Raw genomic sequence first — 17,279 nt, 5'->3', positions numbered from 1 at the left:
TATCATTCTTTGAAGGAAGAAAAGGCATGTTCCATATATCACTATCTTTATGCAAGCATGGATGCAGGGCTTCCACCTAAAACTAAGATGTTCCTTGTAACAAGAGACATTTCAGACAGATGATGCTACATCATCCAGTTGGCTTAAACATAAGGCAGGATAGTAGGAAAGAAATAAAGACCATTTACATATTGTGTATCAAAAAATCCATAATACCAAGTTCTAGCATGTCCTGTGCTCAGATAGAACAGTAAAGCTGATGCTTGCTTGACTTGAGGGAATCCACTATAAATTAGTTAAAACCATACCATGCCCCAATTCTTCCATAGCACACTGTACTCTAAAGGTCAGATTTGAATTCCCATGCAGCCTGGCCTTTTGTGTAGCCTTAGGTTTGGAATGACCATACCCCCAGTTTAAGAAAGACTTAAAGACTGCTATTTACCAAGGAATGATAGAAGTTAGAATTGACTTTCGATAGCAGGGGTGTCAAAGTCCCTCCTCGAGGGCCGCAATCATTGGGTTTTCAGGATTTCCCCATTGAATATGCATAAGATCTATTTGCATGCACTGCTTTCATTGTATGCTAATAGATCTCATGCGTATTCATTGGGGAAATCCTGAAAACCCGACTGGATTGCAGCCCTCGAGGAGGGACTTTGACACCCCTGGCCTATGGGGTCAATTTTAGGACTTTATGGACTGCCTTATCTCAGCAGCTGCTACAAGCAATGCAGAAATTCAAACAAAGAACAGTTACAAAGACTCATACCACAAAGGAGGAATAATGCATCTGGGTTAAGTCAAAAAGGCAGTCCAACATTTAGATTACATTAAAATACATTTCTAGACCGCAATACCTTCCACATCGATGCAGTTTAAATCACACTGAAGTACAAGAGAAATATCATCTTCCTTACTTGCCTAAGAATTTTACAAAAAGAGATGTCTTTAATAAGTCTCCACTAGTTTTCCAAAAGCAATGCTAAAGTAATGTGTTTTTTGTGCTGCTCAGAGAACAAAGATAGATAGAAACACCATCAGGTAGATTACCAACCAGCATGAGAAAAGCCAGCAAGAACTGCTCAGTTAAAGAGGCTAGAAAGAATAAAAGACACGGGGACTTGCTAGACTGTTTTTCCTGTGTGGTTTACAAGGCACAGTGAAGTAGTAAGTGACTTGCCCAGAGTCACAAGGAGCTGTACTGGGAATCAAACTCTAACCCCTAGGCTACTTTAAAGGCATATAGTATATGTTAAGGGAGGACAAGTAGTGTTTTAAAAGTTTCAAGTTTAATAAAATTTTGATTTGATCGCAAAATCTTACTTCAATGCGATTTACAAAAACTATTAAAATTGGGGTAACATAATAAGAATAACAGACAATTGATTTACACAACTATATACCAGCCAAACACAAGGAAAAAATAAAATGGATTAAATACAATTTATAAAGTAAATCAAACGGGGTAGGATATTGAAACAGAAGGATGGGTAAAAGATTACCTGCTCAATTTTACTTATAGCTCTTTCTTTTAAAAAAAAAAAAAAATAAAGTCTTGGGAGTATAAAAAAATGGATATAACTTAGTTAAAAGTTTCCTTACAAAGCCAACATTTTAGGAGGTTTTTAAATTTACCAAGCAATTTTTCATCCCTTTTATTAGCTGGGAGGGAATTCCAGATTTGAGGGGCTGTGACAGAAAAGATCGTGTCTCTCCTAGAGTAGATGACTCTTAGTGAAGGGATTATTAAAGATCATATAGGAGTACAGGGAATTAAAAGTTTTTCTAAAAATGCAGGGGCTTTGTTTGTTAAAATTTTATGTGCAAGTAGAGCTATTTTGTATGTGATTCATTGGTTAACAGGGAGCCAATGTTGTTCCTTCAAAAGGGGAGTCACATGATCAAATTTTTTCTTTTTAGTGATTATTTTTATTGCCGTGTTTTGTATGAGTTATATTCTTTAAGAGTAATTCCCTTATATAAAGCATTACAATAGTCAATTTTTGCTATGACTAAGGAGTGCATTAAGATATTTAAGGATGCTTCATCCAGAAATGTAGCTAGTGATCTAATCAGCCTAAGCCTGTAGAAACAGTTCCTCATCAGTGGATTTATTTGGTCATGATAGCTCAGTTTCTGGTCTATAAAGATCCCAAAGATCTTTACCTTGGTGACTTCTTTGATCGTACTGTTATTTATATTTATACTAGCTCCTAATTTTTGGCCCTCCCTGCATGGAAAGAGCATGACCTCTGTTTTAGATGTATTAATGGCCAACTTGTTATCATGTAGCCATTTAGATATTATTGCTAATTTCATGTTAACTTCCGAAATTTGTTCAACTGATCTTAAATCCAAGGGATACAAAAGTTGAACATTGTCAGCGTAAGCAAACGGTGTAAACCCAATTGATTGACTAATGGTTAACAGGGGAGCCAAGAATATATTGAACAGTAGGGGAGATAAAATTGATCCTTGTGGGATCCCGAAACTAGTTGCAATGGTATTTGAGGAAGAGTTATTAAATATCACTTTTGAAGAACGTTCTGAAAAATATGATTGAAACCATTGAAGGACAACATCAATTATTCCTGATGATTCGAGTCTATTTAAGAGAAGATGGTGGTCTATAGTATCAAAGGCTGAGGATAGGTCTAAGGAAATGAGAAGAACAGATCGATGATGATCCCAATGATAAAGGACAGATGATGTCAAACCAATTAGAGAATATTCCGTCGAATGGGGTACTGAGGGAGGTGCTGGGGTGTTGCATAAGTATAGACAGCTCACCAGGTCATGCAGGTGCAAGGCCGGAGGGTTAGGACATTGATGGGAAGATAGGACTTCGATGAGAAACCTAGGGGGCAAGGGGGCCCCTTCTGGTGATTAAGGCAGGTCATGACCTGTTGGGCCGCCGCGGGGGCGGACTGCTGGGTGGGATGGACCTCTGGTCTGACCCGGCAGAGGCACTACTTATGTTCTTATGAATGATGTTGGCGAAAGCCTGTTTGTTGAGGATGAATTGCCCGTTTTCTCAAAAAATTCTGATACCTGATTAAAGACTATTTTTTCCATCATTTTTGCCTCAAAAGGAATTTTTGCAATGGGTCTGTTCTTGTCTATTTTAGGAGTGCAACTACCTATCATACATGTAGTTTTTGTCTGCTAGTTTGTTGTCTTGTTCATATGGGCCCTATTGTACACTATGAGCTATTTTTCATCTTTATCAACAATTTCTATACCAGTTACTGTATAATGACTAAAAAGCCAATACAAAGCAGTATACAATACATACTCGCTGTTTCACAAAGACTACCGATTAAATTTTAAAACATTTCTCCCCAAAAACACTTCACAAGGGATTAGCAGCATAGTATCAGAAAATAAGTCCATACCAAGCAGAGTCTTTAATTTTCTTTTAAATTTATAACATTCATTTCTGCTCTTAATTCCACACTGGAGCCATCACTGAAGACATTCTCAGGCTGATATGCTCTTATAAGGGGAATTCAATATTTATCTACCTTAGTAGGAAAGAAAAGTTTTCAAAAATTTTGTTTATTTTCAATATAGGCCCGCTGATCAATGGATGCAAAAAAAGTAGATGAAGTGTAATGACTTTAACCCCCTTTGAAAAGAATTATTCTGTTTGACCTTCAAACCAGGATGTCACAGCGTCCTTGACATCTTCATCACTTGAAAACCGCTGTCCAGAAATATTTCTTCAAAACTCAGACCAGGAAGCCAGGTCAGGACTGTGGGTTGGATGGTTCAGCTACTGAAACCCACATTCTCAGATGGCAGCCTGTGATCATCATGACATGTGCACCGGCACATTGTCACAATCAACACACCTGAGAGTTTTCCTCATTTCTCCTCGACTCCTGCAAAGTGATCACTGTGTTGGTGTAACTCTCCCCGGTTATGGTTGACTTATGTGGTATGAACTCCAGAAGCAAAGGTCCATCATCCCAGACTTTGCCTAGAGAATTTTCTTGACTCCATTTTGCACTCAGGATCTCTGGGCTAGATCCAAGTCTCATATCCAGTCACCAAACGATGACAAAAATTCCATTTGGTCTTCACAGAGCATCTCCATGTTCTCCTGATAGCACTGAAGCCTTGTGGTCTTCTGACATGGCATCAGCATTCTTGGAACCCTTCTTGCACGAACCTTGGATATGCCTAACATTTCATGAACTGTTTTCCAAATTGTAGCTGCCAAGATGCCCATTTCTTCAGCTATCTGGGAAACCTTAATTTATCTGACAAAATTAAATCCTCAACTTTCTTGCATATTTCTGTGAAAGTTGTTTCCTCAGGCCATCTAGGGCGAGGATCATCCTCAATGGACTCTCTACCACACTTAACTGCTTTCTCCAAAATTTAAACTTTGTAGGATGATGGGGCAAGACTCACTATAAACTGCAGTCATGCATTCATGGATCTCCTTTGGCTTTTTCCTTTTGTGAGAAATTCTATCACTGAACAGTGCTCCAAATCTAGCAGTTTCTTACTTGATTCTCATATTCTCCTGAGATCCTGCCTCTTGGAATGTTAGACACACACTGAGCCACAACTATGAATGAGTAACCTCAAGCAATGTCAAGCTTGCTACTTTCTTTCATACAGAGGTAGATTATATACAAGGAGGTTTAATGATTTCTTTAAAGGAAGGGATTTCCAACAAGGACTCTTGTCCTGAATATAGGTACCACCCTGGTATATATTTGTGCAATTTGGAACACAGTATGATTCAGATGAATGTAAATCCTTGAATGTCAGCAGCAGAATCTTAAATTTCTCTTCTTTCAATTAGAAGCCAATGCAACGTCTGTCGTGTTATGCCAGCAAAATCTTGCTGCCGCATTTTGCACTGTGGTATTGTTGAAACAAAATTTATTGTAATGCCATCCTGTGGGCATTACCAGTGATGGAAGAGATATACACAGCTTAGAGAACAAACTCATCACTAAATGGGAGTAACCAGTGTTCGATCTTCTTTTCTGATAGCTAGAGGATATGCGATATGAATACAAGGAGAACCTGGGCAGACTGCAATCTACTTCCTGGTGGTTAGTCTTCTGGATTTCAGGAATTGCATGTGCAGCCAACACTGATTCATAACTGTTGCAAGACATCAGCATTGCCTACAGCTCAGCACTCACTTTGGATTCTAGCTTGCTGAGCTCAAGCAATGGGCTCTTTCACAACACTTCCTATAAGAACTTGACATTTAAATAACAATTAACACCTCCTCTGGCTGGAGGAGTGGCCTAGTGGCTGCTGCCTCAGCACCCTGAGGTTATAGGATCAAATCCCAGCGCTACTCTTTATGACCTTGGGCATGTCACTTAATCCTCCATTGCCCCAAGTACAAAATAAGTACCTATATATATGTAAACTGCATTGAATGTGTAACCACCAAAAGAGTACACAAGTCCCTATCCCCGATGCAGAATATTGCAGTTTCACTATGCAGAGGATAAGGAAAATTTAACATCACTTGTTGCTTCTTTTCCAGATCATTTAAAGTGTTAAAATCAATGATCACCAGTGGAGATCCCTGAGCTGTTAAAACGATGAACTCAACCTACTGAGTGCATCATATCCAATCAGACTTTAATAGCCTTTCCATTTTATGAAACTCACAACAGCAGCATGTTCATGGCTGAAAGCACGAAGTCCACACACCTGAATTGATGAGACGTGCCTTATGTTCATGGCAAACTTCAGTGCACGACCACCCATAACTTCTGCAAGCAAGACTGCAATGTTTCCTGCTTTTGACCCTACCCTCCTCCCCAAAGAATAGCAGCCAATACCAGACCATCTAACTAGGATTCTCTGCTAGGTTTTCTGGTTTATTCCATTTCTGTCCCTTATTTTCATCAACCGTGGAAAGCTCTTCCCTACATCTCATGAAAACATGCCCGTTACTCCAAGTCTAATCCTTAGCCTCCTACTCATGACCTTTTGTTCTACAAATCAGCAACCTTACCCTTGTGCATTTGTACAAGCACTAAACTAACCCCTAGCTGGCACAAATTTAAAGCCTTACATTCTCTGCATCATTTTTGTAAGTCCCCTCTAAATTTTTTACTCACTCTTTATTGGAGATGTGATTTTGTTCTAGGTACTCACATTTGTCTAGTTCACCCTTACCTCAATGGTCAAATGCAATAGCAGATAAACATTTCAAAATAAGACTTAAATCCTAAAAACACACCAACTGCCCCCAAGTGTCAAGATAAAACTAAAAACCCACGTTTAACATACATAAAGCTTGAATAAAAATCAGACAACTTCTGAAAATACTAGGTTTTATTCACACCCCAGTGGTAAACAATAACCTTAATATGGTGACTAGGGTTTCCTTTGTAGATCACTGTCACATAAAATACAAAAACCCATAGCATGAACAAGCAAACAGCTATGAATATTACACATGGTCTTGTTTGGCTGTTCTTAACCAAGTTTTAGCAATCTTTCTGAAGTAATCAAATTCAAAATTTATTGTTTCCTAGTTAAGTACAAGTCACTGCATTTCCAGAACAAAGTAATGAAGGCACAGCTAGTGCAAGCAGACAAACCCGGTCACTCTACTGGGCTGAAATACTTTGGTTGGTTCTTCAGGAGGTGAATCTCTAGAACATTGGTCTGTTTTCATCTTCACGGCTGCAGTCTAATAGCTACATGACGAGACTTCATAAGAACCAAACTACGTAGCAGTGAATTAAGTCATGCTTTTCGTTTTGGGTAGGGAGAACAGGGATTTTCTGCACTTGACGTATAACCGGCAGGAAATCTGATTATACAAATGCTAGGTAGAATGAGCCTACTTTTGAAATGTTTTGGAAATGCTTGATTTTATTTATATTTTAACAAAAAAAATTGTTTCCTTTATTCTACCAAGAATTACAAAACATAAGGCTGTAACTAATGGCTGTATTTAGGCTATTACAGTGCAGCTAATCTTCAAGGCCACATACACCGCTCACTGTTGCTTGCACTCTGCTGGGTTTTGATCCTTCTGTAAAGAAAAAAAGGGTAAATAAATTAGTTTTAAGATTTAAATAAAAATCATGGAACTGTAACCACACCTATGAAGACCTTACAATCTAGAACAGTGTTCTTCAACCTTTTTACACCTAAGGACCGATGGAAATAAAAGAATTATTTTGTGGACCGGCATCGGTCCGCAGACCGGTGGTTGAAGAACACTGGGCTAAGTCGTGGGCCAGACCCTGCCCATCTCTACCCAATCTCCACCCCGACCCTGCCCCCATAGTCCTAATTGTAACACTATTTTTTCCATTCATTTTTCATATATACACACAATATATAATCTTATTAAGAACGCATCGATCACACTGCAGACCGGCAGTTGAAGAACAGTTTTGGGCCTGATGCACATGCTGGCCCTGTGGACCGGCAGGAAATTTCTGTGGACCGGTGCTTGAAGAACATTGATCTAGAACATCAGGGAACAAGTGTGGGGATGGGGTAGAATTAAAGGTTTCTTAAAGGCATTAAATTATACTTCAACAAACAGGCAAGGGATTGATTGGATTTGAGATGTGCACAATCACATTACCCATTTTATGCGGAGCACTACATTTCAGTTTAGTCACCCCCTTAATATCAAGCTATCACAATTGGTTAAATGGAAGGCATCTCATCCTGTGTTACTAAAGGGGGGATTTTTACAGCCATATTATTTCCAAGCCAATGGAATAGATAACCCTTCAGTATATTCCAGTGATACAAAATGGCCATTTTAATAAATTTGTTCTATTATTTGCACCACAAAATCTTACGAGGGCCCACCTAACTGCTATACCACTCTCACCTAAAATCCTACAACTAATTTTCCTAATGGAAGATCCCTGGAGGATTCAGTACGCTAGATGTTCAATCCCTTCCCGCAATCCGGAAGTTGCAGAAATCCAAACACTTTTCTGAGCACATGTTCCTCCCACCTCAGAGTTAGAGCCCTCTGTAGACCAGTCCCCAAAGCCAAGCAATAAATCCTTGATAAGGAAGGGGATAATGGGGGAAGCTCCCCAGCAACAAACAATTTGTGAACTGATCTGTTCTGCAAAACATGGAAAACAAGCAATAAACAGGCACTAAGGCAACACAGAAAAATATTGAGAAAATGTAGAATTAACCTGCTGTGTGCAACGAGTACCCACATGAGAGCCTTCAGTAAAGCATACTCACAGAAGTGGTAAACTTCCCACAGAATCTGTTAACTGGCTGGAAGATCCTGAAGCCTGGAAAGAGAATGAGAGAGGCAGAAAGCAGGAATTCAGAACAAGTGAGAGGGTGTGCCGTAGAGGGCACATGTGTGCACTGGCCCAGGGGACAACCTCCAAGGAGGCTGCCATGAACACCAGCACTTGCGGATAATGCCAGGATGTGGGATCAAGGCAGCTCAGATCTCTGATCTGCTGTTTTGGACTGCATGGCTCAGGAAGAGCCGCATGACCCTGCTGGGTGTTGAAGAGAAGGCCCAGATACTCCAAGGTCTGTGATGGTGTCAACTAGCTCTTTTTGAGGTTGAGAATCCAACCCAAGCCCTATAGCAGAGACCACCGTCTCCACCACACAGGCACACTCTAAACGGAGTCTGGATCAAATAGTCGTCCCAAGAAAGGATGGACCAGGATACCCCGCCTGCACAGAAACACCGCGGTGAAAGTGTGCGGAGCTATCAGCCCAAAGGGAAGAGCCGCAAACTGGAAATGCTGTTGCACAACATGGAAACTGTAATGATCTGGAAATATTGGAATATGGATGTAAGCCTCAGTGAGATCCAAGGTCGCTAGAAACTCCCCAGGAGAGTCAGTAATGACTCGGCACACAGTTTCCATTCAGAAATGAGGAATCTGCAGGAAGCAATTAACCGACTTGAGATCCAGAATGGGACTCCAGTCCTCTGAGCCATACTTTGGCACAATAAAAGTATAAGGTGTTATATACTGAAGCCTGATTCATGTTCTTTAATGGGTTCTAGTGTTCGGATGTCAGACGCTGCAAAGTAGTGCAGCCCTTTGACTCCTTATCTGGCCAAAGAGGCCAGCACGCAGACACCGCATAAGCGGTAAGAACTCAAACGAGATCTTAAAGGGCATCTGCCACATAGTCCACACTGTCCATCTGCGATCCTGGGAGACCTTAAACACTACTCCATCACTAGGCAGGTCCATGTTCCGGGTACCTGCGCCACGGTGGAATCCACCTTAGTTTGCTCAAAAACTGCTGAAAAGCAGGAGCCAGCAGATAAAGCTTAGACATAGCTTTAGAGAGCCAGAAAGAGCAGTTTGGGTATCCTATTGTTCTGTAACCAGACTAAGAAGCTGTGGATGGAATGGAAAGGGAAAAAAAAAAAAAAAGGGCAGCACATTAGAACAGTCAATGACCAATCACTGATGTGGAAAGTGGAGATTCCAATTTTAGCTCTTTCAAAACCTCAGCAATAAAATGGTGGACAGAGCTATGATTAAGAGGTCTGCAGATGGAGGGGTCCTCACCAAATCCAGACTCTCAGGGCGATCGTGTCCACTAGTCCCAGCAAGGGTCATCAACCAGATCCAAAATAGAAGCAGGAGACAGAAGCAGCATAATATTCATATGGCATATTGCAATCAAGCTCTGCCATAGCTGGACAAGAGGGCTCCTGAAGAAGGGATCTCTGCCACTGGCTCAACTGGTTTAGAAGAAACCGACGCGCCCACTGGCTGCGTCCAACAATCTGGGTCTGAAGAATACACTTTTCAGAGGAGCCGAAATAAAATCTGGTCAAAATTCACACCTCGTCAACTGCGCCAAAAGTGTCCCTAATCTTCAGAACGGTTTCTGTGCAAGACCCAGGCCAGCTCCCTAGGCCTGGAGGACCTGAAGGAGGCGAAGCCTGAAGCTCCTACCCCTTTCCGCCCTCAACGTGCTGCTGCATGTGGTTGCTGATCAGGCGCCAATCAATGCACACATTTGATAGATTAGGGGCTGGGGAGTCCATCCCAAATGACTTAATCAAGGGTTTTTGAGACAGCAAATTCACACCAAAAAACAGCAAAAATAAAGATGATCTGAAAATACAAAAAATAGTGATTTGAGGTTTAGAAAGGTGGGAGACCTGAACCTTACCCTCAAACTCTGAAAGATACATTTTACTGGGTCCCACAGACCACCCCCTGAAACTCTAGCTCTGTTACACTGCAATTGAATGGAGGAAAATGATTTTCTGCCTCAAACACTGCTCTAAATGACCAAACTTGAAGATCTTTGGACTGCTAGTCGGACATACACAGACTAACCTCTGCCTCCCATGAAAACTCTCCATGCGACCAGGGGAGGGAAAAACAGCCTACACCTTGAAACCCGGAGGGAAATTTTATTCAGGATGCATACAGCCTGCGCTTAAACCCCTGACAGAGTCAAAGGGCAAGCAAACTCCCAGGGGAATGGACCCAGAGTCTGAGAAGGGTGGCACAAGCAAGCTGGCTCCACAAATCCACTGAAGCTTCTCTGTGAAGCGGCAGAGAACACTACATGAGGTCTAAAGGCACTTAAGACACTGGGGACAAAAAAATACTTAAGCGAAAAACTAAAAAAAAGATGAAGAGCATATCCAAAAAGACTGCTGTAGGAATTGCTTGCAGATACTGAAAACTGCAGGGGGCTCTTAATCTAATCTAATCTTCTATTTCTGTGTCGCACATACCTAGGCAGGCTCAAGGTGACTTACAAAGAGAAGAGAGGAAAGGGGAGAGAAAAGAGAGGAGAAAAGGGAGAAAATTTGGGCAGGGGAAGATCTAAGAAATTCAAGTGTCAAAGAGGTTGGTTTTCATTTTTTTCCAGAACATGGTGTAGTTGGGTTCTGTTATGGTCGTTTCAGTGAGGTCATTCCAAGTTTTCACTCCTAGGAAGGCAAGCATGGAGTGAGAAACTTGCTTGTATTGGAGATTCTTTGTTGAGGGAAAGTTTATCCTGATAAGGGTTCTGTGGGAGGTAGACCATGCCTTTGAGAAGAGTTGGATGAGTGGAGCTGCTGAGTTTCAGTGAATTATTTGGGATAAGATGCATGAAGTTTTAAATTTTATATTTTATTTGTGATGGGATGTGTAACCAGTGTTGTTGCCTGATATAGGTTGATATCGAGTTGTATTTTTTCAGGTTGAAAATTAGTCGTACAGCTGTGTTTTGTATGAGTTGCATTTTATGGATCAGTGTGCTGTTGATTCCGATGTAGGCAGAGTTACAGTAGTCCAAGCTGTGGTAGGATCATCGACTGTACAATCAGAGCAAAATGATGTTGATGAAAGTATGGTCCAAGGTGGAAGGTGCATGTGCTCAGAGAAGTGTTTGCATTTCTGCAACTCCTGGATTGTGGGAAGGGATTGAACATCTAGCACAGGGGTCCCCAAAGTCCCTCCTTGAGGGCCACAATCCAGTCAGGTTTTCAGGATTTCCCCAATGAATATGCATTGAAAGCAGTACATGCACATAGATCTCATGCATATTCATTGGGGAAATCCTGAAAACCTGACTGGATTCGGTCCTCAAGGAGGGACTTTGGGGACCCCTGATCTAGCAAACTGAATCCAGAAGGGATATAACAGAAATGCATTTTTAGTCTATTGTATGAACACCCCCCCCCTTTCTGCCCCAAAGATACAATCACTTGAAGTATAGTGTTAAGAGTATAATCTGCTATTATTTGCTTAAAGATCTGATATTAGACTTTCCCCTGCTAATAAGGGGACCTTAGTTCCAACAACTTGTCTCTTCTCTGCTTTTTTTCTTCGCTTTGTAGAATCCCACACTTCCTTTTTAATATGTGGCGAGAGATCTGACATTTAGGGCTCCTTTTACAAAGGCGCGCTAATCCCCACGCTGACCAAAAAACAACGCCTACTCGAGAGGAGGCGGTAGTGGCTAGCACATCCGGCGATTTAGCGCGTGTTAAACCACTAGCGCGCCTTTGTAAAAGGAGGCCTTAGTCTAACTCTTCTAAAACTACTGAGAACATGTTACAAACAAATTCTACAAGCTTTAGTCCCCAGAACACTTGCTGCATAGTTATTATATAGCACTGTGAGTGCTGAACACTTACAACAGATTAGTACTGCTGTGAAACTAGTGTATAGACCAGGGGTGAGGAACCTTTTCATGTTGGAAGGCCGCATGCAAGAGACTTCAATTAGATACACTTAAAAATGTATATTTTTAGCTACCATGTACTTAATTTCAAAAAAATGAACTGTTAATTTTAAAGTTAATTAACCTTTTAATGATTATTTTGTATTTGCTTTTTGTTGGAAAGCATTTGAATATTTGGTTGCAACGTGGAAATCTGTAGTTTCAGCTGATCTTTCAGATGGGTATCAGTCATTTGTGACCTTAAGGGTGTCTTGATTTGGGTTAGGTAGGAGAATATAGATTCGCAGGAAAAGCAAGAAAGCATTTTTTGGGCATGTTGCCAAATGAGTGGGTATTCTACTGCATTTTTTCATATATCAACTGGATCTTTCTTAGCTTGAAACAATGACTTTAAAAATATCATCTACTAAGAGCTCAATCAATTCCATCTGTAGCTCTTTAAGTGTCTTGGTGATATCAACTAGGTGAGGCTGATAAGTTAATTTGAATGCGATGTCATGATTTTCAAAGTCAGTAAACCTTTCATTGTATTCTCCAATTAATAGGTCTAACAGCTGCGTATTCCTCAAATTATTTGCATACATCATCCCGCTCATTGACCTTTGCTAACTGGAGAAAATATTCATCTGAAATTTCCTTTTGAAGAAGTGTTTTGAAAGAAAAACTTTTCAAAACGATTGGATTTTTTGCCACATCATATATAGTTTTACTTTACAGAGAAATATTCAAGTCGTTTTGATTCGACATGTCGTCACACAAATGCAGCATTCCTATAGAAATTGTCTTTCAATAATTCATGTTGCTATTCTGATTCTGTTCTTCATAAAATTTAACCATCTGTTCTCAGAGATAAAAATTTTGGCCAACACCTTTCCCTGCAATAGCCAATGAACTTTAGAATGATACAGCAAATCCACACTGAATATCTCATAGTTCAACTTTAGCATATTACGAAACTGACCAAGCATGAATATTACATTACATTAGAGATTTCTATTCCGCCATTACCTTATAGTTAACAAAACTTGTAACTTGTGATGCATCACTTAAAATAGTAGCTTTAGCAGATACAAGATACAATGAGTAATGAGAGCATCTGGATCTATTAATACTTTATCTGTGCAATAAACCCTTCATGTTTTCTGTCATGGAAGGTGCATCATCTGTACATACACTCACTAGATTTACTATATTCAGTCCAACTTCACAGCATTTATCTTGAAAGTTGTTGAAGATTCCTCGTATTCTGTTTGCAAGAGCACCCAAAGCAAGTAACGCTTCATAGCAAACAAAATCTTCTGTTGTGACCTGAATGAAGTATAAAACCTGCACCGAGTCAGTATCAGTTGATTCATCCAAAGCAATTGAATAATATATATTTTCCTTCTGAAGCATTGCCTGAAGTTGTTCTGTCAAGTTGAAGACTAATTCATGCTGCCGATCAGTTATGGTTCTCCATGAAAGAGGCCTTTGTACTTTGAAAACATTATTGGGGTCTAAGCTTCCTACAACTTTGACCATGCATTCTTTCACAATTTCTGCATTACTGAATGGCTTCCCTCCCTCCCCTCCCAAAGTATATAAGCTACTTTATAAGTTGCTTCAGTGGCATTATTTCCAGGCCTTATTGCTGCTTGAAAGAATCATCTTTGCTGTTCATCTTAATTGCTGCAATACAATCTTCTGCGCCTCTCCCTCTAATTTAAAATATTTGTGGGCCTTATGGGAGTTATAATGCTGATGAGCATTGAATTTCTTTAATGTTGATATTGCAGTATCACAAAGCAAGCAAATCTCATCTTTAGCAGAAACAAGATAATATTGCAATTCCCAAACCTCATTTTTAAAAAAATCTGTTTTCTTCCTTCAGCATTCTCTTGGTCTTTGACATGATGGGCTTTTAAGCAGAAAATTAAAAAAATACTATCGAGCTGTGCAACGTTATTCACAAATTCCACTTCAAACACAATGTATCTTGGTCAAAAGCTGATAACAGACTGGCTTACTCAACTCCATAAACTCACCAACCAGCCTCGTGTGGTAGTGGCATCAGTCAGGCGGGAGACGTTAGAACTAAGTCATGAACGCAATTTAGCCCTTATGGCTTACTAATGTTCTAATTGTGCTGGTCAATCTGGGAGGATTATTTTGTTGAAACTTATTCTAATGTATTCTGTGCCTTTCTTTGTTTTGACTGTATTTTAAATATGTTCATTTTAAAAATAAAAATAAGATGAAGGAAAATGTATTAATAAAAATAAAAGATTTGTTCTGTAAAATTTGGATTCAGTCAAAAGGCCACACACTTAAAGACCTAGAAGGCCACAGGTTCCCTACCCCCGGTATAGGCCATTAGTGAGCTAGTAGCAAGATGTCGATTATAAGCTTTAGCTATTCAAAGTAAGTCTCTTTGAGACATTGCCACCTAGCAAGGAAAAATGTAGTTGGCACCTTATGTATAAAATGGATAAGTCTTACAAAGTCACATTTGAAAGTTAGCAAAGTTACCCAACATGCATCAGTATGAACACGCACCAACCCCCTAAAAAAAAAAAAAAAAGGGTAGGCCAACTTGCAAGGAGCAGTGAACTGCTGTCCTTGAATCTAAATCTTTATAGATTAGACAGTTGCACTCAAGCATAATGCATACCACAGAAAAAAGTATTACTGTACATAAAGCCACACTTGATATGCAAAGTCTAAAAAGAAATCCATCTTCTCACCTTAGGGTCATAATCTGGATCATTCTCTTCATCTGCTTCCTCTTCCCCTTCCTAAAAAAGGGATCAAACCCATTTTATGTAGAACATTGCCAGAACCACAAATTAGAAAGTTCTCACATAAAAAGTGGTAATAAATAACCCAGATCCTCACTCCAACACATATGTGAAATGTCTGAATAACAATGATGCGGACTGTTTGGCCGCATCCACTATTCCAACCCCGAAAACGCCCAGATATAAACCAACATGAATAGCAAGTTATGGCTGACAGTACAGCTGCATTAGAAAAGAAAACATAGGCACCAAAAAAAAAGTCATCCTCCCTGGGTAAAAAAAAAAAAAAAAAAAATTTAAAGCCACCTCTTAAGAGAAAGCAGGCATTTGTTTTGCTAGTTATGAAAAGATACCTGAACAAGTACATGGTATAAGCATTATCTGAACACCTTGTCAACATTATCTTCAATCCATGCAAACTCTAGGACCCAACAGTAGATATGTGATCATATTTTCCATATAACTTGATAAGCATACCTCATCATCCGCCTCCTCCCCCTCTTCATCATACTGAAAAGAAATTTCAGATTTGATCATTAAAAGCAGAATTATCTTCAAACTGTTAACAATTAACATCTGTAAGAAGTACTACATTAAGGATCAATAACTAAAGTCTGAATTTAATGACCTAACATTCAGGAAAGGCCAGTACAGCCTTATCCTGGCTAGCTGTCTAAGAAATCCTCAGTGGACAAATCATATAAGCATGCATAGTCATGTATTTCTGATCTACCTCGACTTGCATGTTTTATTTACAATTATTTAGGTGGTGTATGAAATTTTACAAACTGCAACACTGAACACAAACAAGTATGTTATATTTAATTCTAAGCTGATGTGCTAATTTGTGAGCAACCAGAATGTTTGAGAAAGGGGATATAAATTAAGAAATTAAAAATTAAATCTATGTTTCCAGAACAAGTTATAAAACTAGCCTAACAGTGGCCTTGAACAATAACTTGTTTGATTTGGTATTTAGCCCACATGATAAAGCAGTGAATCTATCATGTTATTACTATAAAAAAGGAGATATTTAAATGACAAATACAATATTTGACTTGCACCTTAGACCAGGGGTGTCAAATTCAATCACATTAAGGGGCCGAAATCCAAAACACAGGCTAAGTCGCAGGCCAGACCCTGCCCCCATACTAATTATAACACCATTTTTTCCATTCATTTTTCACACAATACAATCTTATTAACACATAATGGTAATGGTTAACCACAAAATTAAACTACACAAAACACACTGTATGCTTCTCAACATTCATTCCTACCAGAACACAGATAACCCCTATGCAAATATGGGACCAAAAACTAAAAGTACAGTGGTGCCTCACACAACGAACTTAATTGGTTCCAGGAGCAAGTTTGTTATGCGAAAAGTTCGTTATGTGAAACGCGTTTTCCCATAACAATACATGTTAAAAAAAATAATTCGTTCTGTAGCATAAAATATGCTAAGATGACATAAAAAAAGATAAATTTTTTGTTATTATTTTTATTTAGATACATCTAAAAACATAATTGTTTTTTAAAACAACACACATTTTTTAAATTTAAAGACAGACTAAGTAGAGTCTAATTTTACAGTGAGAGAGGGCAGAGTCTCAGCGGCAAAAACTGGGACTTAACTGTTCATTTTTTTTTTTTTTCCTAGCATCGGGGAAGCGGCGAGAGTAGCTCCGCCCCCCCCCAACGCATCAGCAGTAGGCGCCGGGCCCCTGCGAGCCGACGGTCCGCCACTGCACAGGGAGCCAGGCGGAGAGAGGGCAGTTAAGCGCAGTGCCTGCGCAGAAGGATGCAGCTCGAGCGACTTCGTTGTGTGAAACGAAGTTCGTTGTAGGAAGCAAGACATGAAGTTCGTTGTTCGCAGCGTTCGCTGTGCGAGGCGTTCGTTATGCGAGGCACCACTGTACTAATATATTAAAAAAAAAAAAAAAAACACCCTAAGATTCAAGATTCTGCATGCAGTACAACTCCCAGAGAAAAAGAAACAAATTTATTTCTTCCTGAGCAGTGCAAAAGATAGACAGCAGATTAAAATGCTCAAAATTGACACAATTTTAACACTAACTTGAAAATAAAATCATTCCTCCTATCTTTGTTGTCTCCTTCCCTCCATGCTGTGCCTCCTTCCAGGGGGTGTCTAACCTTCTAGTTGGCTCCAACCTAGCCGTTTTATGCAGCCCGCGGTCTGATGCCCCCAATATCATCTTGTGGCCGGCTCCCTCCTCCTTACAGCCATAGTGTGCACGGAGCCACGTGCAGCGGCTCCTCGTGCGTCCTGCACCTGAACCGGAAGCCTTCTCTCCGACATCGCAATGT

The 17,279-nt window shown here is 39.9% G+C and overlaps 1 protein-coding gene across 7 annotated transcripts in view; it reads right to left on the bottom strand.

Moving 5' to 3' along the window:
• Positions 1–6,309: 6,309 nt before the first annotated feature.
• NAP1L1 (nucleosome assembly protein 1 like 1) overlaps positions 6,310–17,279 on the bottom strand; it is a 96,628-nt gene continuing 85,658 nt past the window's right edge. For all 7 annotated transcript variants that reach the window (XM_033951502.1, XM_033951503.1, XM_033951496.1 and 4 more), the window contains exons 13-15: positions 15,426–15,458; positions 14,895–14,945; positions 6,310–7,036 (exon numbers count right to left, since the gene is read on the bottom strand). In XM_033951502.1, coding sequence (XP_033807393.1) covers positions 7,001–7,036; positions 14,895–14,945; positions 15,426–15,458 — 120 coding nt within the window. In that variant the 3' untranslated portion in view covers positions 6,310–7,000. The remainder of the gene's footprint in view (positions 7,037–14,894; positions 14,946–15,425; positions 15,459–17,279) is intronic.

This window comes from Geotrypetes seraphini, chromosome 7, assembly GCF_902459505.1.
Source record: "Geotrypetes seraphini chromosome 7, aGeoSer1.1, whole genome shotgun sequence".
Classification (NCBI taxonomy): domain Eukaryota; kingdom Metazoa; phylum Chordata; class Amphibia; order Gymnophiona; family Dermophiidae; genus Geotrypetes; species Geotrypetes seraphini.
The sequence above is the reverse complement of the archived record's forward strand: the minus strand, read 5'-3'. Positions and strand labels throughout refer to the sequence as shown.